This window comes from Homarus americanus, unplaced genomic scaffold (assembly GCF_018991925.1).
Source record: "Homarus americanus isolate GMGI-L3 unplaced genomic scaffold, GMGI_Hamer_2.0 scaffold46197, whole genome shotgun sequence".
NCBI lineage: Eukaryota > Metazoa > Arthropoda > Malacostraca > Decapoda > Nephropidae > Homarus > Homarus americanus.
Window position 1 is genome coordinate 1,472,422 of NW_024723050.1, and position 25,984 is coordinate 1,498,405.

Genomic DNA, 25,984 nt, shown 5'->3' on the forward strand with positions numbered 1-25,984 from the left:
CCCCAACGAAACATTATTTTTTCACATAATATACAACTAGAGCATATGAAGCTGGTTGTGTTATGAAAATTAATGCACTGTATGGTACTGTGCTGTGCTAGCACTAATAGATACTAAATTACTGTATTATTCATTACAACTGCAATATGTTCTTTCTAAAAATTTGGTAGATATTGGCTAGACTAATGGAAAAATCACAGGAAAGGGAGATGGAGTTAACATTATCATAATGAAATGCTAAGATCTGTATTGGTAGCAGGTAGGTATACAGAGGGTACTGTTCCAACCTGCTGACCTCTTGAGCCGCCCGAGTAAATTTCTTACAAACTTTGTACAACTGATCAAAAACTTTGAAATTTTGGATATTTCCCCCATGCAAAAACTGTATGACTTAGCCGGTACTTTGAATTAGTGGATGCTACATTAGTGAGGTTCAAGTGAATATTAATATCACTCTTTTCATTTGTTGCAATTCATTCATTCTTGCTGCCATTCATTCAGTCTTACTGCCATAACAAATGTATTACATTGGGCATTCTCCATCCAAAATATGGTCCCAAAAAAACATTCAGTTTACCCATAACTTCATACAACTTAGCTTTCCATTCTAGCACCAGGTCCTTGCGCATCACTTACTGGAGCAGTTTACCTCTTATTAGCATCCTGTATTATTATTATTATTATTATTACCAAAATTTTTACTTTTCTCAATTATTCATACTTTCACCTCTCTAGCTAATGTTTATATTGGCTGGTAATACTGCACTTATCTAATATCCAAAACTCACTATGGTTAGAGAAATTCTCGTGAATGAATAAATTTGGTCATAAAGCAAATTAATTTTGATTTCTAGTGGGGAGGAAAAGCATGAGGATTGTTCATTTTTGTATAGAATTATGAGTCTTTGGCCAAATATTCTACTCGGGTTAGTAAAGATTTTCTAATATAAACCCTCGATAACTCGACACACATGGGGCTCTTGCCTTGCCAAGTTATCCCAAATTCCGACTTATCGAGGCACTTCCCTTTCCTACAAAAATACAGTGGTCCCTCGGTTAACGAACGGTCCGATTAACAAAATTTCGGTTAATGAATTACCTCCCATAAGGATCTTCAATTTGGTTAACGAACAAAACTTTGATTAACGAAATCCTTACGACAAACACGTTTTGTTGTGAGCATCAGCTGATCAGCTGGTGGGCTAGTCTGCCAATTCAGTTATCTGTTCTATGTTTACATTTGATTCCAGTGGAGTAAATATCAAGAAAGTTGTGCTCTTTAATATTTTTTGTATTTTTATATTAAAATTATTAGTCATTTTCAAATTTAGTTAACATATTTGTTACTGCCACAGTAGGATACGTTACCGCCACAGTAGGATATGTTACTGCCACAGTAGGATATGTTACTGCCACAGTAGGATAAACTAGAAGAGAGAGAGAGGGATAGAGAGAAGGAGAGGAGTCAGGAGAGAGACAGAGTGTTGACAACAAACTTTGCTGAGGTGTTAAATGTGAAACAGATGGCCCTCGCCACGGGCTGACTCGCTCCCTGTGGGGTTCAGAAGATAGTCTCTAGCCGTCCAGTGAGCTAACAAGCCAGGGAGCTATTAAATCCTACATTAGACCCAAAACACGCAAGTTTTTATATGGTTTAACACCCCACTCTACTCAAATATATCATATGTAGTTGTTAATAGTGAAGGAACGTATGAGTGAATTAATTATCTCATATATAACATATGTAATTTGTACTCTGCAGGTTTTGACAAAATAAAAAACAATCGAGTCCTACGTGCAAGGATCTCATTATCCCACAGTCGCTCATTGGGCGGTTACAATATTGGTAATGTATGCAGTACAGGGAACTAGTTTTTTGTGCTCCCATCAGCCGCTTGACTCACCCACCAGGCGTCAGTTTGGCTTTGTTTACAGTGGAGTGAACATCGATTTTGTTGGTGTCTTGAATATTTTTGCATTTTTACATTAAAATTATTGGTCATTCTGAAATTTAGTTAACATATTGATAAGATATAGCACAGGGCAGTGTTGATTTAGATAAAGTAATCTTAAATTACACCTAGTGAACTTAAATTTTATTAATGAAATTAGTGCATCAAGCATGGGTCCCCTGAAAGGTGATTTCTCCTCCATCCCACTTCCTTCTCCTCCACCCCCACTTCTAATTCCCATCATCTTCATCAACCAGGAACCTTCTACATACACACCTCAAAGTAAGTGTACTTTACTGCATATTTTTTTTTTACTTTGTATGTACTTTTCTGTGAGCTGGAACCAATTACCCAATATCCCATTGAAACAATGGATTCGGTTAACGAAATTTTCGGTTAACGAACGACTCTGTGGAACGAATTGTGTTCGTTAACCGAGGGACCACTGTATAACAATAAAAAATTATCAACCCTTATATGTGTACAGTACAACAAAAGACAAAAGTCGTGTCGTGAAATTTGGTGAAAACATAGGCCAAAGGGCTAACACTTTTGGTGCACTATGCCTTGTGGTAGGGCTCTCATAATGTTTCACAAGTTATATTTAATCTTCGGACAAAACCGTGACACGATTTTTGTCTTTGATTGTACTGTACAAGTAATTACTAAATGTAAAAAAGTAACACTTACCAGCACTGCAGGTGAAGAATGAAACACCATGGAAGGTGACACAGAGGCATGGTAGGTGACACAGATGCATGGAAGGTGACACAAAGGCATGGTAGGTGATACAGAGGCATGGTAGGTGACGCAGGTGGCCAGATATGCCGAGATTTTCTCAGATTTTTTTATACATCTCGGCAATTCCCGAGGTATACTATAATACATTCGGAGACCATATCCGTGCTGAGTTATATGAAATTCCGAGTTATCAAATGCAGTTATCGAGACTTTACTATACTAGTGCCAACTGAACAGCATCCCCTTTATGCCTGCAGCGCCCCTAGTGGCTGACTGCAGTAGCACCTCCTGAACAATTCTTCCAATCGCAACAGCTCCCTTATTTGTGCTCCAAATATGCTGAAATTTGGATATCTTATTCTATATAATTTTTTTGTCAGGCCAAAGTGTGTTTGTTATTTAGAAATTTTTAGATTTTTTCATGAACTAAATTTTTAATCCCATATTTATGGTCTTTACTTCAAAACACAGTACAGTAATATATTATGCCCCTTTATCTGCTTGAGTAGTTTTCAAAGCAGTGAAGACAGATGTACAGGTTATTTGGTTGACTGTCTTAATTTCTGCATTGCAGGAACTATGGCTGTTACTGTTTACTTCCCCTGCAAAGTCCCACCACAAGCAACAAGAATGAAATCTCATAAACTGGTTACTGTGCATCTTCTGCCAGGATTCAAAATACAACTTAACTGGTTTGTCCTGCTGAATCCAAACGCCAAGATGTTGGTGTAGGATACACAACTCTTGCCAATGATTTGCAAAAGTTCAGCCAGATTGGAGGTTTACCAAGCTCCCTGAAAATAACTTCCCTTGATAAAAGACAGGGCATCAGCACCACACTAGGAAACCATAAAGCAAAGTGGCATAAGGTATGCAGAGACAACTTTAACCAAACCAAGTTAATCAATCTCAAAAAATGACAGGCTGATGACTCCATAAGTGATGCAACACCAGAAGGGGCGTTCTGGCACACCTACAATTTTCTGGAGACCTGCGCTCGCACAGGTATCACACCGAAACTGGAAAAGTTCTTGTTCTGCAGGAGAGAAGCCAAGTTTGTGGGTTTCCTCCTGGAGTGGGACCTCTACCAGCCCACTGCCCAACATCTGTCAGCCATCAAGGACTTCCCCATGCCTGATCAGCCATCAATCACTGACATCAGGTCCTGGCATGGCCTGGTTAACCAGTTGGCTCCCTTCCTTGCCATGAAACCTGTGATGGAGCCCTTCCGTGAGCTCCTCAAGAAGCCAGTGGGCAAGCGGGTGTATTGGGCAGACCAGCTGCGGCTCAAGTTTCGCCAGGCACAGGACACCATCTGTCAGTTGGCCAGGGATGGCTTGGTGTACTACGACAAATCCAGGCCTACGGTAGCTGTCACGGATTGGAGCAGGGAGGGCATTGCCTTTGTCATCCTGCAACAATACTGTGCCTGTGCCTCTCCAGAGACGCCCTTCTGGTGCAGGGAAGGGTGCTGGTTGGCTCTGTTCGGTAGCCGACATCTGAGCACAGCCGAGGCCAGCTACGCTGCAGTAGAAGGGGAGGCCCTGGCGGTGGTATGGTGCCTGCGCAAGGCCAGGCTGTTCCTCCTTGGCTGCCCGAACCTCATTCTGGTGACGGACCACCGCCCCTTAGTTGGCTTGCTAGGGGACAGAGCCCTCACGGATGTGGTGAATCCGCGCCTGTTCAGGCTCAAGGAGAAGACCCTGCAGTTCCGATTCACGGTCAAGTACTTGCCAGGGAAGCGGAACTGTGCAGCTGACGCCCTATCCCGCTTCCCCTCCCTCAGGGCGGCGCCTGATGCGGAGGACATGGACCAAGAGGAGGACCTGTGCGCTGCAGTGTGTGCAGTCACAATCGCAGCACTGGATCAGGATGGGTGCATCACTATGGACGAAGACACAGTGTGCAAAGCGGCTGCGGACGACCCAGTGTACCAGATTCTAGTGTCGAGGGTGCTGGCGGGCGACTGGCACCCCCACAAGTCACAGGAGGTGGCCTGTCTGCGCCCGTACTTCTCGGTGAGGGACAGGTTGGCTGTGGTCAGGGGTTTGGTCACCTACACCTTTGACCAGGGCTGCGTGCGCCTTGTCATCCCCGACTCCCTCCGCCACCGGGTCGCCGTTAACCTGCATGTGGGGCACCAGGGCCTCGACTCAATGCTCAGGCGGGCCCGGCAGTCTGTCTATTGGCCTGGCATGGAGGGTGACCTGCAGTATCATCGGTCCCGGTGTGCTGCTTGCGAGACCCACGCCCCTTCCCAGCCTCCGGAGTCGTTGGTTCTGACCCCAGCGCCAGACTATCCCTTTCAACAAGTGGTGGCCGATTTGTTCCACCTGCAGGGCCACACGTACCTAGCATATGCTGACCGACTGACAGGTTGGCTGGAGATCGCCCACTTCCCCAACGAGGCCACCTCTGGAAAAATAATCGCCAGTCTGCGGGCCTACTTCACGAGGTGGGGGGTACCTGAGCAGATCTCCACGGATGGAGGTACCAACCTTGCCAGCCTTGAGATGACAGATTTCCTCAAGTCATGGGGGGTCGAGGTGCGCCTCTCGTCGGCCCACTTCCCCCAGTCCAATGGCAGGGCAGAAGCTGGGGTCAAGGCTGCCAAGAGGCTCCTCAGGGATAACACTGGGCCCAGGGGTAGCCTGGACTGCGATAGGACATCCCAGGCCCTCCACCAGTACCTGAACACGCCTCTGCGGGGGGTGAACAAGTCGCCCGCCCAACTTGCCACCGGCCACCAGCTCCGTGACGGCTTTCCCATGGCCAGACAGCACTATAAGGTGGACCAGCACTGGCGGCGGGCACTTCATATGAGGGAGGTGCGCTTGGCCGAAACCCAGGACGGGATCCTTCTGTCGAGGGGGGAGGTGTTCCGCCAGCTGGCTCCCCTGGCTATGGGCGCGCAGGTGCGTGTGCATGACGCCGCTACCAAGCTCTGGGACAAGATGGGCATAGTGGTGGATGTCCGCCCTCACAGGCAGTATGCCGTCAGGTTGATTGGCAGTGGCAGGGTGTCCATCTGCAACAGAGGCCACCTGCGATGCGGCGCCACTCCTATGGTGCATCAAGCTATGCCTCCTGGCCCCCCCTTCTGCGGTGCTCTCCGTACCCGCGCCCTCGCTCGCACCCCCGGCCCTTTCCCAAGGCGTGGCCAGGCCCGGGAGAGGCCGCAGGCCCCCGGGTTGGTTGGCTGATTATGTGGTATAGTGTATGTGGTGTAAAATTAGTTTAAGGGTTTTTTGTGTGTGTCTTTGTTTGACTGGTTTTTTCTTGCATTATTGTTTTTATTGCATTGTTTTCCTTTCGTTAGTTCTAAATGTGCATTGTCATTTCCTTTTAACTTGGGGGGGAGATGTGAGATTGTGAGATGGAGTACCATTGTACGATATGTTTTCCCATGTGTGGAGGTGGGAGTTTGTCTGTGGCAGCACCGGGTTGCCAGTCACTGTCTGACACTGTAAGAGTAAAGTCTGCAAAGAACCTGGTCTATTATTCAAACCTCTCACACTTAGTAATACTTATCTTTGTTTGGGATACAGCTAAACTTAGAGGCATATTCATATAGCACACTATAAAAGTAAATGCCTGCAAAGCAGCATTGATATATAACTCATTCTCTGTTGAAACTGGTATTTTTATACCCTTTTTACTACATTACAGGTGAACAATGCCCGGAAATATCTCTTAACAAAGAAAGGCCGAGGCATTGAAGGGATTCCACCACCCAAGCTGCACTAATACAACATATTAAGCAAGCTGTATACCAAAGTGGCCATGTCTGGGGACAATGTTCTAGTCCTATGCCCATTCTTCCTGACCTCATCTATTGGGGTTGGACACGAAGGAGGAGCCTATCACCCTGTTTGGACAAAATTACCTAAAGCTGCAAAGATTTGCCTAGAGCTGGTACACTGTGGTTACAAAAGGACATGTTCAGGATGATGCAAGTGTACAAAAGCAGTGCTTCAGTGTACTGCTCTCTGTGCATGTGATGGACAGTGCAGTTAAAAATCTATGCATATGATATCATAATGTGTACAGCTTTAAACATTCTTAAAGGAAACTTTAGAATCCTGAAGTCTGAGAACATTTGAGTGTTGATTATTAATTAAAAAAAATGAAACAAACAAACAAACACACTTTGGTCTGACAAAAAATAATATAGAATTAAGATGTATTTGTAAGGTCACGATACATAGCATATCCAAATTTCAGCATGTTTCGACCAAAAATAATGGACCTGTTGCAGTAAGAGGAACTGTTCGGGAGGTGCTATCGCGGTCAGCCAATAGGGCAGGGGTTCTTAACCTGGGGTCCATGGACCCGGGGTCCATGGATGGGCTTCAGGGGGTCCGTGAAGGTCAGAAAAAAATTTAACATTTATCTTCAAGCCAAACAACAACAACCTTCACATTGAAATGAACTTTTGAGCAGAATTAAAGTTTTGTTTTGTTTAATTTGCACAAGATGATTGTATTTCATTTTTGCATGGAGTGGCCATTAATTTTTGCATAAAAAAGTGTGAAACATAATTCTTTGTTAAGATTGTTTACTTTATTCATACTTTGTGTATGTCATACACTGTATGGGGCAATGAATTTTCAATAAAATAAAGTATACTCATTGCATGCAAAGTTGTGCTTATGTGCATTTTTCTAGGGATGGGGGTCCATAGCTTTCACCAGATTCCCAAAGGGGTCCGTGACTCAAAAAAGGTTAAGAACCACTGCAATAGGGGCACTGTGGGCAACCAGGGGAAGCTGTTCAGTTGGCACTATATACGAAAATCTTTACTAGCCCATGTAGAATATGTGGCCAAAGTCTCATAATTCTATACAAAAGTGAACAATCATGCCTATTTTATGTGCTTATCAGCCCCGTTACTCTCATATAAAACATGAAAAAAGACTTCACTTACATTCATATTAGGTTGGAAACCCTTCTTGATGCGCCAACATTGAGGTGACAAACGTTCCAAGAATTTAAGCTCTTCATTATACTGTCGGACAACCATCCTCACTTGCGGTACAGTAAATCACAACTGAAATATAAAGAATTGCGAGATGCTTTTGACAGTGCTAAATGTGACAATAGAGCATTTACAGTCAATTTATCGATAAAAAGAAGTGCCCTTGAACATCCATTTTATGGCAAAACCTGGGTTTAGAGTACTGTACAGTACTCTAAACCCAGGAGACCTGACATTACTGGCTGGAACAGAAGTGTCCCCTTGAAAAAGTCATGTTTAGGTAAAGAGAGGAGATTCAAGCTCAGAACTTTACACAATGTTGACCAGAAAGGAGAGCCTTCTAGCTAGCACACAAAGACATGATACAAAGAATGATTTTACACATACAGTCTCTCCTCGACTTACGACATATTCGACTTACAACAACCCGGACATACGACGGCCATGGTCGTATAAAATATTTTTCGCATTATGTATTTTCGAGTCCAGACGTTAGTGATCACGCTGTGTACTGACAAAATTTTCGTTTGTAATTGTAAAAGTGAGAGTTCTTGTGGTGCCGAGAAGAAAAAGAGACACCCATTTCAGAATTTCTATGTATTATTTTGGCCTTTTCGACTTACGACCTGGTCGTCAGGATGGAACCCCGTCATAAGTCAAGAAGAGAGTGTACCTGTACTATACTGTACAGTATAGCTACTGAATATAGAAATAATAATATGCAAAGTAAAGTTAAACACATACTGTACTGAATTTGTTTAAGTGCACTACCTCCATGCAGCCGTCATTATCAGCTATTAACACAAGTGCTAAAAGGCAAACATTTCATGCATAAATAACACTTTCAATCTATACACACAAAAAACTAGCAGCAATTTTTTTTAAATTTGGGGAGACAACTATTAATTGTTTATTAAAATAAAAATAAACCAGTACTGTACTAATAAATAGCAAGGTTTTAGGCAATATTCATAGAGTACCTATTATTACTTTGGTGATTTTGTCCAGGACAGTGTTTCATTCCTTAACAGTCTCTCGTCATACTCCCCATATGTTTGCCAGAGACCAATGATGCACAGTACAGTATCGCAAATAAAATAAACCAACCAAACCTTATCTCACTTATCCTAGTTATTTTCGGATACAAGTGCATTAGTTTAAGTTAGGTTAGGTATGTTGGTTAGGGTGCTATTTTATCATTAACAATTTGTATTTGTATGGAAAATTTACTGGGAAAAGTTCAGTTGTTTAGAGTTATTACCACTTGCTGACAAGCAAGTCAATGGTTCAACTGTAAACATACTGTAGTGTCTGAACATCAGTGGGCCATACTTACACTACAGGTACTATTTTAACAAAAATTAGAGAAAACAAAAGTACACAATAGGAGTGTTACAATTCCTCCGACTCTTTTGGGGATTACCAAGACGTAAGAAATAAAATTTCTTCTGTATACAGCACGGTATATTTTTTTCAAAAAATTGCTCTTTCTAACAAGACAAAGTCATAAACAATTACTGTACTGATGTGTTGTGCTTAGTTGGATATGTGCTCTAGATTCTATTGTTTGAAGTTCTCTTATATTTCTTATGTTATGTTTATTTGTGTTAAGCCAACTCTGTTACTCGAAGCTTAATCATACTTAATTTGTAATTCCCGTTTAGTCTGTTTATTACAGATCTATGGATATTGATGTTGCATTAAGTTGAATAAAGCCTCCCAGTGCTTACCTTCGTTTTCATAACATGTACTATCATTTTTGCTTATTTTTTCATCATGAACATTAATCTACACTGGCAAACAATGATGCCATAGTCACTGTTTACATGCAGTATTTCCAACTACGTACAGTTACATTATATGATTTATTGGATATAAGATGAACCAACCAAACCTACCATACCTATTCAAGGTTAGGTTAGGTAGATTAGGTTTGGTTAAATAGATTAGGTTAGATTACGTACTGATAGTTTAGGTAAATTATGGTTAGATTAGGTAGGTTAGGTCAAGTAGGTTCATTTTATCTCTGATAAATCATATAATCACAATGCGAGTGTTGGTGTGTATAAAATGCCGTGGAGGCTCCTGTTGCTTAAAAATAAGACGAAGGAGCAGGCTTCATGTGAAATACAACAATGACTAGGATAGCTTTTGTTCCCCTTGTGTGCTGTGGTAGCGCTCCCTGTTCACGTGCAGAAGTCCCGGGGTGACTTCAGACACCTATAAATCTTCTTATCTTCATAGAAAAAGTAAGATGTTTCCTGAATTTCTATTGACACATACACCCCTGTATTGATAACTCATTTGTTCATGCACCAATAGCATACGTAACATATGGTTTTAGCCTTCAAACTTAACTGCAGCTTAAAGAACCTCAAACATTGCCTGACGTCGCCCCATCTTACCGTACCTTTGAATACAAGATAGGAAAATGCTTCTATAACTTTATAAATCTTACATATATCTCAGTCTGGATTACTGTATACAGTACAAGTATGACGAAAATGATTCCAGAACTAATATGTAAACTCGATTATCCAAGTACAGTAGATTGAGGGCTTTAGGACAAACAACTCTTCAGAAAAAACACAGTACGGCAGATCTCCCTGAAACATTCAAAATTCTGAAAGGGCTGGAAAACATGAACCCAAGCCATATTTTTTGTAACGTCACACATCATCAACATGAGGGGACATAACTATAAGCTCGCCAAGTTATCATGCAGAACAAACATGAGGAAACACCTCTTCACACAGAGGGTGGTATACCTACAGAACAGTCCAACAGCTCATACAAACTATCAAGAACAATGGAGGGATCCTACACAAACCACTGGTCTACTTCCCTCACCATGGCCACCTCAAGTGGGTGGCCATTAGGTAAATAAGGGAAATTATTGATCGAGTTTTTTTTCCGTCCTCCAAATAACATTGAATGCCTCTGGAAGGTCATCAAGTCATGGGTACTGAGGGCTGGGAATGTCAAATATCACAGTAAAAAATATCATCACATGAAGTACTTCGTTTGATCCCTCCTCAACCACTGCAATTTTGACGACACCACCATTATTTTTTTACAAGGATTAGCCCACCCGAGCACGGGTCACTGACCCACATCGGGGACTGGGGGTGAAAATGTAATAATAATAATAATTATAATAATAAATTTATAAAAATATACTAAATTTAAAATAAAAATAATAAAATACTGTAATAATAATAATAATAATAATAATAATAAAGAACCATAAAGAAATACAAAAACTAAAAAAAAAAAGATCGAGTGAGAAACGATATACTGTATGTATGTTGTGGGGTCCGACTTATTACCCAAATGTACCCAAATGTAGCCACAATGAAGTCAAATAATGGTCCTACATGAATATATCGGACTGCCAATCACTTCTTGACTGGTATTTGGTGTCACGAAGTCACAACAAATTGGTAAACTTAATTTAATCTGAGTTAATAGATCGAGTGCATGTACCTAACCTAACCTCGACTAGTATTTGATGTCACGAAGTCACAAAAAATTGGTAAACTTAATTTAATCTGAGTTAATAGATCAAGTGCATGTACAGTACCTAACCTAACACAACTCTGATTAAATTAAGTTTACCAATTTTTTGTGACTATGACACCAAATAATAATCGAGAAGTGATTCACAGCCCGATTTACGCTTGTACGACCATCATTTGACTTCATTGCGGCTACATTTGGGTACATTTGGGTAATTACTCGCTCCCTCGGTACATGCACGCGATCTATTAACTCAGATTAAAGTAAGTTTACCAATTTTTTGTGACTTTGTGACACCAAATACTAGCCGAGAAGTGATTAACAGTCCGATTTATTCATGTAGGACCATTATTTGACTTCACTGCGGCTACATTTTGCTATATTTGGGTACATTTGGGTAATTAGTCGGACCGATGTTGTGTTGGCAATAGTGAGAAAACAATTGAGACCCTGCAATTGTGTGTAAATGAGGCAGAAAGTCAGATCAGCAACCTGGGACTTGGTCACAATTTTCGTGATGCCATATGGCAGCAGGGTCTACCATTAGACAACACGTTATGCTTCCAATAGCTTCCTAGGCGGTAGTACCTCCCTGTTTGATAGCTGCCTACTACCTACACAACTACCTATGGTTATCCTCCTCCACAGTAGGTGAGCACAAAATGACCAGGTTAGGTTAAGTTTTTTCGTTATGTTTTAAACCCAACATTTTTCATCTTTTCGAAGCCCTGTTACCCTTTGGTGGGGTCAAGATTGACAGCAGGAAGAATTGTAACTCGATGTAACTTTCGTCACTGGTGTATTCAACATGAAAAACCTGCTTGAAAAAATATCATGCCTGAACCGTATGCCGCTGTTTGCGGAATTGCCATATATTATGCTAAAATACGCGTGTTGTTTTAAAGATTGTGCAAATTAATGAATGTATTTCCCTCATGATCATCATATGCAATACAATCCTTGCGTGGACGTCACGACCAGCAGCCGAATGTAGGCGTAAAACATATACATCTGTCTCCACCTACGAGCTTGGCACTGGCACTAGTGAATCAAAACGGTATCTCTTTTTATAATACTAAGCATTTAACACACTTTAACTTATGAATTATACTTACTTGCAATAAGTGATTTACGCCGACTGTGTAACTTCAGCTGCAATGACAGCGCCTCTCTCAAGTAAAGTCACACTGCACAACGTCTACCAGTACGAGCCTAAGGGAGTTGGTGAACCAGACACTGACGACCGAACTTGGAAATTTTTATTCCAGTACTTTTTAAGTTTATCCTCTTTGCCCCTGATCGTCTTTTAGCCGCTTGATTAATATTCGTTTTGTTAATTTATTCTCTGATTACTCCTTGCTACTTGTCAAACCAGCCAGTCGGTCAGGAAAATATGATAAGACTATTCGATGATCATCTGCAAAGCTTATGGCTGGAAATATTATTACCCAAAACTAAACCCATCCTAGTAATTAATTTCTACCGCCCTCCCAGTGATAGTCAGTTTGCACAACACCTTGTCGGAATATTATTTTTAGAAGCCAAGACAAAATCAGTCAGGCAATGTTCCTAAATTAGACTTAGTGAACAATGTCTCCACTTTATTACCTATGCAACAGAAAAAAACGCCAGGAGAAAGCTAGGACAACACAAAGTAATAAAAAATACGGGACTGTATACGAGTACTCTGTGAGTCAATGCGGTATATGGTGATTTACAATAAAAGATCGAAGTATTTCAAAATAAAATACAAAATATTGACTGAGATCATGCAACTCAGTTTAAAACAAGATCCCTGCAAAGCAAATTGCATAGATTTATGAAGTTACATAAATTCCTTACCTAAAATAATATGAATGCAGACGTTGGAAAGTACAGAGTTGAAACTTTTGGTAACAATTATTAAGGAACGACAAATCTGCAACATAGTGGCCTGGGGTGGCAATACATCAAGATCTAGCTTTTGAACAAGTTTGAGGTTAACAAAAACTGTTGGCGATACCAATGTCCACAAGGGCATTGGTTGGCAGTAACACTATTGACTAGTACAGACATGGTGGCACGTTGAAGAGGGTGTAGTGGATTCCTCCCCAACAAACGCTGTTTGTCGCTGAGTAGCCGACCCCGCGAATTCCCCAGTGTATGCCTCGTGGTCTAGGTCAACCAGCGCCGCCTTACATGACGGAGGTCAACTATTAAGCCACGCCTACCTCGTGGTGACCTATCTCTTTCTACCTACACCAACCAGCAAGCAACACCTCCTCCTCCTGCCTGGCGGTCCTCTCTCCTGCCGGCGACCATGGCGACCCACAAGCTGGTCCTCCTCTGAGCACCCTCACCAACCAGCTCTCTTTACATCACGCTTGTAACCACGCTGCCACTTCCCAGCACCAAGCTGCACTGTACATCCAATACAATATGTATAAAGAGAGCATATTGTGAGTTTCTTTTCTCCATCCCATCCAGAGTGTGAACCAAACAACTCGTACCCCTTAAAGGATAGCAGAAATGACTTGAATAACCCTGCTACTCTGAGAGATAATTTTCTGTTCCAACATGTTAGAGACCCGACACAAACACCCAAGCCACTAGACCGCATCATAACAAACGAGGAGGGTATGGTGGCCAAACTGGAGCACCTTGCCCCAGTTGGCACCAGTCACCATATAGTATGTTATTCAAATTTAACTGTTATCTAGTTCAAGATAAGGCCAGGCCAAGGTGCAAATATTACAAGGGAAATTACAACGGGATGAGGGAAGAGATGAGTGGTATCAACTGGCCTGACTCATTAAGGCACAAGAACGCAGACACTACGCTGAATATCATAACTATTAAAGTGACCCATTTGATCGATAAATATATACCCAAGACCAAACCCAGTGCTTCTAGGAATACGAGGGGATCCCTACATATGAACCATGCGGCGGTCGACAAAGTTAAGAAGAAAACCCAGAAATTCAAGACGTGGGTTGGGTCAAATGATGAGCAGGACAGGAGGATGTATGCAAGAGCCAGAAACCAAGCACAGATAGAATGTAGAAGGGCTGAAAAGGAGTTCCATAGGCTGGTTGCAAGCAAGGTCAAGTCAAACCCAAAGGCGTTTTACCGCTATGCAAAGTCGAAATTAAAAACGCGAGTAAGAGTATCAGACCTGAGGCTTGAAAATGGTAGTTACGCAGACTCTGACCGGGATAAAGCTGAGGCATTGAACAGCTTCTTTTCCTCGGTGTTCACAAGAGAGGATGCGATTAACCTTCCTGCGTTTGAGTTCGACACAGCACTGACCCACATTGTGTTCACAGTAGAGGGTATTAGAAATAAACTGTCAAACCTAAAGGTCCATAAGAGTCCCGGCCCTGACATGATGCATCCTAGAGTGCTAAGAGAGCTGAGCAACGAGCTTGCCGAGCCCCTGAAGATCCTGTTTTGTAAATGCCTGGATGAACAAAAGGTCCCCAGTGAATGAAAAGTGGCTTATGTGAGTCGTATCTTCAAGAAGGGCGATCGTCATTCCACGAACAAATATAGACCGGTGAGCATGACCAGCATAATATGTGAAAGTACTTGAGAGTATTGTCAGAGATGCCGCGATGGAACATCTACTACGAAACAACCTTGTAAAGGATTGCCAACACGGTTTTATGCTAGGGCGCTCCTGCTTACAATTGCTCCAGGTGTTGGATATTTGGACCCATATTCTGGAATGGGGTGGTAATATCGACACTATTTACCTAGATTTTGCCAAAGTTTTCGACAGTGTACCCCACGAAAGGCTGAAAATCAAACCGGAAGGGTACGGAATTCGGGGAAATGTCCTAGCGTGGACAGAAGACTTTCTACATGATCGCAAACAGTGTGTGGTGATTAATGGCACGAAATCATAATCCTGTCACAAGTGGGGTACAACAGGGCATTGTATTGGGCCCGCTGTTGTTTGTTTGTTTCATAAATGATATACTTTTATCCTCTTCACCACTGATCGGCGATCGGTCACGTCTCTGATTTCTTTTCCTTTTCTTTTATCCTCTTCACCAAAAGATTGGCTCGTTAGCCGCCCAGGCTATCGGTCACTTCTCTGTCACGCACTGTTGGCAAGTACTGGGCATGCACCGGCTCCTGAATGTACCTGAACCCGCTCCAGTGTTGGTCAAGTCTTGTCTTGAAAGAGCTCACACTCGGTGCCGTCACAACACTTTCTGGTAGATTGTTTCAAGGGTTCACAACTCTCACTCCGAGGAGGGCCACCAGACTAGTGCCTGCACTTCGGCACCTCAGCTACCCTGAGAAGTTGGAGCACCTGAACTTGCCTAGCTTATACTACAGACGGGCAAGGGGTGAACTAATTGAGATGTATAAGCATCTCAAGGGGCACGACTCAGTTGAGTGTCCATACTTGGAGCTGGCGGACGCTCTCCCCTCAAGGGGTCACAGCTCAAGATTGAAGAAGCCGCAAGTCCAGAAAACTGTGAGGGCAAACTTTTTCGGAGTGAGGGTTGTGAACTCTTGGAACAATCTACCAGAGAGTGTTGTGACGGCACCGAGTGTGAGCTCTTTCAAGACAAGACTTGACCAACACTGGAGCAGGTTCAGGTACAGTCAGGAGCCGGTGCACGCCCAATACTTGCCAACAGTGCGTAACAGAGACGTGACCGATCGCCCAAGCGGCTAACGAGACGATCAATGATGAAGAGGATAAAAGAAAAAAGTAAATGTGAAGTTAAGCCAGAAGCAGATTCAGATATCTGTGTTAAACCATTGCGATTGCATTCTTGCCTGGTATTCTTGGTCCATACACGGGCGAAATGTCCCCTTCTTCCCATACTCATGACAGAGAATTTCAATTGGGAGAGAGATACCGGAGATGGTTAGGTCGGCCACAAAAAGAGCAAGCAAGCCTAGAAGCTGTAGCAGCATTTCTAAAATCCAGATTTGGGTGATAGCTGGAGTAATCACCGAGGGCTGAGACAGTATAGTAGCCGAGATCGAACCAGCTAATAGGAGCTGAGTAACGTTGCGCCAGATCTAAACTGCGAGCCTGTTGTTTTGAAAACGAAGGTAAGCACTGGGAGGCTTTATTCAAATTAATGCAACATCAGTATCCACAGATCTGTAATAAACAGAATAAACAGAATTACAAATTAAGTATGATTAAGCTTCGAGTAACAGAATTGGCTTAACACAAGTAAACATAACATAAAAAATATAAGAGAACTTCAAACAATAGAATCTAGAGCACTTAACCATTCAAGCATAACACATCACCTGTCCAATAGCCTTTTTTTTTTTACTTTTATCTTCGACATTATTCGACTTGTTAGCCGCTTGGGCAATCGGTCAAGTCTCTTACGCACTGTTGGCAAATACTGGGCATGCACTGGCTCCTGAATGTATCTGAAACTGCTCCAGTGCTAGTCAAGTCTGGTCTTTAAACAGCTCTCACTCGGTACTGTCACAACACTCTTTGGCAGGTTGTTCCACGAGTTCACACCTCTCACTTTGAAAAAGTTTGCCCTCACAGTTTTCTGGACTTGCGGTTTCTTCAACTTTGAGCTGTGACCCCTTGTGGGGCGAGCGTCCGCCAGCTCCAGGTAAGGACACTCGACTGAGTAGTGCCCTTTGAGATCATTATACTGTACACCTCAATTACCCTGTAGGTCTCCCCTTGCCCGTCTGTAGTATAAGCTAGGCAATTGCAGGCGCTCTAATCTCTCTGGGTAGCCGAGGTGCCGAAGTACCGGCACCAGTCTGGTGGCCCTCATTTGGACATTTTCAATCAACTGACATCCCTAGTATATCTCGAGGACCAGTACTCCAGGCAGGGAAGCACCTCGAAGGGACGGACTGTCAAGAAATTTGAACGACTTTCTTATAAGACCTAATAATTTAGTTGCTTGGTTCACCTTCTCACAATGGCCCAAGAGCTTCAGTTCATTACCAACATACACACACCGAGGTCGTTTTCGCATTCGGTCTCAATTAATGCAGTTTATTCGTCCCGTTGGGACATACGAGTATGATACGCCCCCTTTCCGTTGGTACCTCCCACATGCATCCTCTTACACTTCGTGACATTGAATCTTAGCAGCCATTTCTTCGACCATTCTTGAAGTTCACAGAGATCTTTCCGCATCTCTTCATAGTCTGCTTGGTTCTTAATTTCCCTTAATAGCTTGACATCGTCCACAAACATTTGTATGGAGGAGTGTACAGCTTCTGGCATGTCAGGCAACTAAATTATTAAGTCTTATAAGAAGGTTGTGGGGTTCAGGATATTTGGTTCACACTCAGGATGGAATGGAGAAAGGAAACTCACAATGTGCTCTCTATATACATGTTGTAGTGGATGTACAATGCAGCTTGGTGCTGGGAAGGCGGCGTGGTTACAAGCGTGATGTAGAGAGAGCTGGTTGGTGAGGACGCTGAGAGAAGGACAGCTTGTGGGTCGCCATGCTCGCCAGCGGGAGAGAGGACCGTCAGGCAGGCGGAGGAGCGAGGGAAGGCCGCCAGGCAGCGGCGGAGGAGGAGGTGTTGCTGGCTGCGGCTGTAGGTAGAAAGAGACAGGTCACCACGAGGTCAGGTCTTAAATAGCGGGGTTAGGCGTGGCTTAGTAGTTGACCTCCGCTCCGTGATGTATGGCGGCGCTGATTGACCTAGACCACGAGGCATACACTGGGGAATTGGTGGGGTCGGCTACTCAGCGACAAACAGCGTTTGTAGGGGAGAAATCCACTACAAGGTCGTTCAGATATCTAGACGGTCCGTCCCTCGTAACGATCTTCAAGAGTGAAGTGATTCCCCGTCTGGAGTACTGTCACCCCGTCTGGTCCCCAAGATATGCTCGGGATTGTCAATTGATTGAAAATGTCCAAAGGAGGAACACCAGACTGGTGCCTACACTACGGCACCTCAGCTACCCTAAGAGATTAGAGCGCCTGAATTTGCCTAGCCTTTACTACAGACAAGCAAGGGGAGACCTAAATGAGGTGTATAAGGATCTTAAAGTCGAGTGCCCTTACCTGGAGCTGGCAGACGCTCGCCCCACAAGGGGTCACAGCTCTAGGTTGAAGAAGCCGCAAGCCCAGAAAATTGTGAGGGGTAACGTTTTCGGAGTGAGAGATGTGAACTCTTGGAACAATCTGATAGAACAGCTAGAGAGTATTGTGACGGCACCGAGTGTGAGCTCTTTCAAGATCAGGCTTGACAAGCACTGGAGCAGGTTCAGATACATTCAGGGCCGGTGCATGCCCAGTACTTGCCAACAGTGCATAACAGAGACGTTGTAATGGATTCCTCCCCTACAAGCACCGAACCTTCTCGAATTCCCCAGCCTACGCCTCCAGCGCCGCCTACGGAGCGGGGGTCAACTATCTACCCACGCCTACCCCCGCCTTATAAGACCTAACACCGCTGTGACCAGCCTCTTTCTACACAGCGCCACCAGCAAGCAACACCTCCTCCTCCGCGCCAGCCTGGCGGCTCCCGCTCCCGCCAGCGACCTAGGCGTCCCTCAAGCCGCGTGTCCCTCCTCTTGGCACCCTCACCACCCAGCTCTCTCTACTCAACGCTTATTATCATGCTACCTATCCAGCAACAAGCTGCATTGTACATCCAATACAATATGTATACAGTGAGCACATTGTGAGTTTCCTTTCTCCATCCCATCCTGAGTGTGAACCTATATCTCATACCCCCACAACCGAGCATTTAGTGAAGAGGATAAAAGAAAAAGAAAAGTAACAGAGCCGTGACCTATCGCCCAAGAGGCTAACGAGCCGATCAGTAGTGAAGAGGATATAAGTAGAAGTAGGGGCCAGTGCATGTCCAATACTTGCCAAGAGTGAGTAACAGAGCTGCAGCAAATACAAATAATAGGGCAAATGAGACCTCATCACAGATTACATATTGTTATAAAATTATGTTAAAAGAAAACGAAGAAAATAGATAGATATTTGAAACCCTTTAAACTATAGGTTTTCTGTAAAAATCAAGAAGGTAGCTGTCTGTATTCAGTAGCGTTTATCAGCTTCGCCTTCTTATAAGGTGGCTGCACAATAAACTAGTCCATGTTTGCTCTGGAAAAATAAAAAAAATGGGATATATATATATATATATATATATATATATATATATATATATATATATATATATATATATATATATATATTCGAACACTACGAGCCCATGACTGGTGGTCCAGCGGTTGGCGTTCGCCGGTCACAGTCATGGGCTCGTGGGCCGTGGGTTCGAATCCTGGCGGCGGGTTGAGGTGTTGATTGTATGTAGAAGTCCGCGTGCTTTATTGGGCTAATGATATATATATATATATATATATATATATATATATATATATATATATATATATATATATATATATATATATATATATATGCCTTGTGGCTTCCTCGTTTTGTGCATTATTGTTTGTTTTTTATTTTCAGTGGTTTAAATTGCAGGAAGTGTTTTTTTAATTAATATTTTTTATTTTTGTTTTGTTTGTAAACTTATACATTTAAAAATTTGCTTTGATTATATTAGTAATTTCATGAAAAAGTTATAATAATTATTGTAGATTAATTAAAAGTTTCCAGTTTTGTCTTTTATTCTGAGAAAAACACTGAAGTAAAAGATGTGTGTGGACGTGCTGTGTTTACTGTTGTCAATGTCGTCTTGGTACATTTTGCACAAAATTAAATATTATGGAATATTCCTCTTACATTAAAAAAATCAGTCATTTTATGCTGTTCCCATATATTTTTTCTGGAAATGTGGTATGTGAAATATTTCTTTAGTATCATGCTTGTTTGTAGTGCATTATGTTTGACTCGGTCACCTGCCTCGAATCTCCTCGATTCTTGTTCTCAAAACTATTTCCACTCCTATCAAGTTTTGCTTTCTTGGATTATTTTGGATATATTTTAAATAATATAAAGCTATTTCTCATTATGGTGCAATGGTAATTATCTTCAATATAAATATGAAACCAAGATAAATATTGGGCTGTAATTTAAAGAGTCCGCTGTACGACCTGAGTTTCAAAAGCTGTATAGCCTCACTCCCTGAGACGCCCTCTTCGATATCGATTAATTTTAATATACATTTTATAAACAAAATAACTATACAAATTGACAAAAAATTTCATACAATAAGACTAAATAGTAATGTAAATTATAAAATATTATACTTTATTTGTAATTGTCATAAGAGTTGGGGACTACTTTACTTAGCTCGTCATGTTTCTAAACTGTGGACCAATGAGCGGCGGCGAGTGTGACAAGTTGTTGTTGTGCTGCGCTGCTCCGTCACCCACGGCTAATAATGGCTTTTAGAACTTTGTGATTACCTCTTATTGTGCACTTCTTCAATATATCACTGCATAATAATGCAGGTGAGTTGGTGCGTCACTTGTGGTGAAAACTGTTACGTGAAGAACTAAAGTGAATTAAAACGTTTGCAACAAGTTATTTCTAGTCCGGGGTTGAGAAATTCCCAGCCAATTTAGTGGTTAGTGAGACTATGGAAAGTGCTTTTGTTAATTCAACGGAAAGAGATGGTGTCTGTCGTCATTCACTGCCAGTGTTCAATTCCTTCATTCTGTTCTCAGAATAAGCGGGACTGGCCAGGTCAAGTGGGTGTTGGGCTGGTAAACGTTGCTCAGCTTGACGGAAACTGTCTGGCTTATGACCACGTAACGTAGCTGAGGACCAAGTTAATGTGTCAGGTGTGTTCCTCTGCTCAATACTGGTGCTACTCAGGTGAAGTTCATTAACTCTTGTAATGTAAACAGATAGCAGTCTTGGTTGTGAGGACAGATATTGGGTTGAGGGTAATGGTGCAAATTGTCTTTGCGTGGCCCCGGGTGTTAAGTATCGCAGCTCTACATATCCTGGTGTACACAACCACAACACTATGGTATGTTTTAGGGATCATGTACGGAATTTGGGAAGGCATTAAATATATTTTGTGACTAAACTCAGTTTATTTCATGGATTGTGTAGAGAAAAAGTGTAGTTATCTTACCTACCGTATTAGATCGACCAAAAAGCTGTTGGACTTTATAAATTGATTTTGTAATAGTATAAGAAAGGTTTACACCGAAACTATAGCTATGTTATGACTGGTATTTGTTTACACCTGTTGTTGCCTGAACCAGCAGCGGTAAAATTATCATTTCGGTCATCCACCTATTTGGAAGTTGGGTAACTATTTACGAATTCACAGACACTGATTTTTCATAGAAAACAAATTTTAAAATGCTGCAATTTCGGTATTTTTTATAGTAGTTCACACATTCCTACCCCAAATCTATTATCATATTAAAAAACGACATCTAATTTTAAGTTAATTTTCTTCTCTTACATTACCGTCAGAAATGTATAATAACGGAGATAGCGCATGCCAAATCTTTCTCTATTTAATTCCATTAATCTTTCCTTCATAAATCGTCATGCGGACACAATCCTCCTCTCCACTCCCCAAGCCTATTCGAATTTTGGAATCTAATTCGGAATAAGGTAAGAAATAACAGTGATTCCCTCATATAGTGAGAGTCTGGTTCCGTAAAAACACCATGAGAGTTAGGTCAGGTTAGGTGGTTACAGTCCAACTCGGCTCATCTCGGGTAACCAACTCGGACCACCTTGGTTAATGAACTCGGACTATAAAGTAAAAATGGTATTATTTTACTTTCGGACATAGCGCCCCCAAAAGTTATAAACTCTATTCTGAGCATTTTGAACCCCATATATAAATGGCGGAAATGGATAATAGCGACACAGTTGAATTTAATTGATTTTAATTAGTTGTCAGTCTTTGTCTGAGGAGATGTTATTTGCGCATCACACATGCGCAACATTGACTGATGTCATCCAGTCGTGACCAATGAGGTATCGATATCTTCACGCAAATATTTTTCGACCACTCACATTTGATTTTTTTCAAAGGAAGCAGCCTGGGTAATTTCATTGACCAGTTTCTCAATGGCCGTGGTGAAGGTTGGTTATCATTTGTGATCCTACGATTATTTTAAGTTTATTGCCGAGTTTTACGAGAAAGACCATCATTCTATCCAATTCTTACAAATCCCCGGTCCTTCCACTTGTAACTATGGTATTGTACTTTCGGACATGGCGTGCCCCCAAATTTTAAACTACTGAAACATTTGGGTTAGTTTAAGCTAGGCCTACCGGGGGGCGGACCCACCGGCTAGGGGTTGGGTTAGTTAGGTTAGGTTTTGTTAGGTCACAGTTAACTCGTTTTCATTTTCTCCCCCACCCAAAAACCCCAATTTCTCAGGCTCTTCCCCATTATTGTTGCGGGGGCAAAAACTAGCAATTTCCGCCAAAACTGAAGGTCAGGTTCCTTTAAAACACACCAAAATACACTGGCAAAACATATTGGTCACCCCCAAGGGACTCATGTCCTAAAGTAAAAATTTACACATTTAATTTTGCATGAATGAAAAAGTACAAGTGCAATGATAAAAAGCAGCATAGATTGTAGGGGGGGGGATTAATTTTGTAATTATTTATCTTTTCATTCTATCTTATTAATATATTAGTGTATATAAGTGGAAGAAGTTACAACCATCGCACTGGAGTCCTTCCTGTCGGGGACGCAATATTGCATGCATACCAAGCAGTGGTCAGCAATGGTCAAGACTCAGAATGTGACTGATCCTGTAATCTAACACCAACACAGAGGGTGACCTCACTTTACCTGGTGACCTGACAATGGCACCCTCACAAAATAGGCGGTTGAGGGTGACCTGATCACGAGATCTGAGGTTGACGAGTTCCACAACAATTTAAATAATGGGTTATTTAATGCACAAAGGCAGAACATACCATACAGAAAACTCGGATAAAATAACAATGACCCCAAATAGATAAATAATTATTTAAAGAATATTATTGGCCAAAGGATGGCTATAGGTTGGAGAATAAATCGTGAAGTTTACCTCCGAGATTATTATAAGGTATATTGGCCAGTAGGGTAAAGCAAAGAGAAATAATGAACTGAAGGTAGCAGGGGAGACAAAGTTAAACCCCCAAGGGAGTCTTTCAAATGTATCAAACTAAAACAAGAGACACGATTGGACCAATACCGGCGAGCTAACTGATAACGACGGAGAAATGAGCAATAATGTGAACAGGTATTTTTCAACAGTTTTCACCACCAAAAATTTAAACATGATTCCCAAGGCACAGACTATATCCAGATATGGTGAAGGAAAGATATTAAGCGAGATAGTAGTGATTAGTAACGATGTTAGTAGGCAAATAGACAAACTAAAGCCTAATAAGTCACCAGGTCCTGATGAGATATTTGCCAGAGTATTAAAGAAATGTAAGGAAGAGCTTGGTATGCCCTTTGCAAATTTGTCTGGTTACAGTCCAACTCAGCCCATCGCCAACTCGGACCATCACATACCAACTCGGCCCATATCTGATAACCAATTTGGACCACTTAGGTTAACGAACTTGGTCTGAAAAGTAAAAGTAAAAGTTTACACATTTCTGCATGAATGATAAAAATTAGTATACCCTGTAGATTGTAAGAGGGGGGAATTGATTTATTATATATTTTCATTCTATCTTATTACTATATTAACGTACAGTCGGGGTCAAAAGTCTTGAACACTTAGCAATATCTGGCATCTACTTCTGAGTTATACATATATGATTGGGATATATTAATAACACTGCTTGTCATCACTTATTATGCCTGAACTGCAAAATGGGATAAAACTCTTGTAAACACTTAAGATCTTTGGGTACTTACATGCCAAATACTGCCAAGTGTTCAAGACTTTTGACCCCGACTGTACATATGTGGAAGAGGTGATCTTTTTTCTTTTATATATAATTTTATATTTAGTTCACAATTAAGATAATTTGCAAAGAAAAATAATAATATACATAAACAAAAAAATATATAACACTGAACTCACATTATATAAGTAAATTCAAAAGTAAAAAAAATACATCAAGTAAAAACTTGAATGTTTTCTATTGAATTCACACAACAAATAACTCTAACAAATGGTATTGTTTCAATTGGTACATTATGGTGACACTCAGAAGTGAACCATTTTCTCCATGGTTGGCAAATCCACAGTTGGCAAGACTAAAGACTTATGGGAAATGGGGGCTAGGTTCCATGGACATGGATAACACTTATCAAAGCCTAACTCAGTTGCTTGTTCTTTCAGTACACAATACGTGTGTTGTACATTTTATTAAATATGAGTCAAATACATATAAAATAGCTTTATATAAATTGAAGAGTAATATAAATTTTACAGCACATCTCTGTGGAGATGGCATGTTGCTATAAAATAAGAAAATTGAAGAGCATATATGTGTATGTGTTTGTGTGCGTGCGTGCGGACCTAGCTTTCCCCTCACCAGGCCAATCTGTGTAATTGTTATTTTTCAACTTGTATTTTTGGGTAGATATACGTAACGACTGTAAAAAAAATTTTTACTGTTATATGCACACAATTGTTCATATAGACTGTAATAAAAAAAGTGATTATTATAAGGTCAAAAACATAAAGAGAATAAAAATTTCTTATGTCCGTGGGGGGAGGGCGCTCCTGTCACCCATGTCTTTAGTGAAACGATTGCCAAATAGCATTGCAGTATTTTTTCTTTAATTTATTGGTATTTTTATTAATTCCTCACATTTACAGAGGAATATATTAGACTGCGGAGGGATAAAGACGCGACACTTATCCGCGGATACTTGAAATTCAATGCCGTGGTTGGTGAAATAAAATAGAGTAAGAACCATGTACTGTATATCCGGAATCTGTTGTTGGCGAGGGTGTACTGTATACGGTTGTTTGTACAGTAGTTTGTATTCATTTGTTGGAGTGCTGGTGATTTTTTTCATAAATTGTACATGTATGAGGTCAAAATTTTTAATTCTTTACTGTACTGTAATTATACAATTTCTATGAAAAGTGTACAGTTTGCTGCATAAGATAATCAGTAGCTATTGTGTAGAGTTGTTGTAGGCAATAGCAAAGGACAGAGGTCTGGATTTACCAGGAACCAAAAAAATAAATCTCTATAGAAGAAAACCCATTTCTTACCTCAAAAATAAACCCAACCAAAAATGAGTGGAGGAATTACATTATGATAAATTTGTTTTTCCCAAATTTTTGCAAAAATAACTGCATTCAGTGTCCATCGTCTACCTGACAATGTCATGTTTAGACTTCAACTGCTGACAAGAGCTTCCCACCAACTGAACAGCCCCGAACACTAAGTGACAGGATGCTTCCCAGTCAGTGACTTACCTTTCCATACAGACCTCTCTAGATAATCTACTGAACATAACCTAAGGCCGCACTGAGAGCGGGCAGGCGAGAATGGGCGGGCACGGAAGACTTTGCTGCATTGTAGCCCATAGATGTGACTGCACTGGCAACAGGCGCGAGTTAGCAACAGCATGTGCCCTCTCTCAGTGCGGCCGCTGCCTAACCTAGAGTAGCCTACTTTAATTCAATCATGGGTTAGGTACAGTACAGTACAATGTAATAACATTCGCTGGAAATGTATGCATAGAAAGGGCATTGCTGATGGGAAGCATTTGTGTACAGGTACTCCTCGACTTACGACCACCCGGACATACGACCGCTTCAGTATAAAATATTTTTCGAATTACTTATTTTCGAGTCACGACGTTAGTGATAGTGCTGTGTACTGATAATTTTTATTATTTTAATTCCCTTTAAAATGGCTGGCAAGCGTGAAAGTGAGAGTTCTCGTGGTGCTGAGAAGAA

General features: G+C 41.6%; 2 protein-coding genes across 2 annotated transcripts in view; one reads left to right on the forward strand and one right to left on the reverse strand.

Annotated features, from left to right (window-relative positions):
- LOC121863241 (RNA-splicing ligase RtcB homolog) overlaps positions 1 to 12,436 on the reverse strand; it is a 46,430-nt gene extending 33,994 nt beyond the window's left edge. Inside the window, exons 1-2 of the mRNA XM_042361751.1 lie at positions 12,306 to 12,436; positions 7,621 to 7,743 (exon numbers count right to left, since the gene is read on the reverse strand). Of these exons, the coding sequence (XP_042217685.1) occupies positions 7,621 to 7,716 (96 nt within the window). The 5' untranslated portion in view covers positions 7,717 to 7,743; positions 12,306 to 12,436. The remainder of the gene's footprint in view (positions 1 to 7,620; positions 7,744 to 12,305) is intronic.
- Positions 12,437 to 20,458: 8,022 nt separating this feature from the next.
- The window catches only part of LOC121863326 (microtubule-associated protein futsch-like), a 114,052-nt gene continuing 108,526 nt past the window's right edge, over positions 20,459 to 25,984 (forward strand). Inside the window, exon 1 of the mRNA XM_042361950.1 lies at positions 20,459 to 20,911. Coding sequence (XP_042217884.1) covers positions 20,903 to 20,911 — 9 coding nt within the window. The 5' untranslated portion in view covers positions 20,459 to 20,902. The remainder of the gene's footprint in view (positions 20,912 to 25,984) is intronic.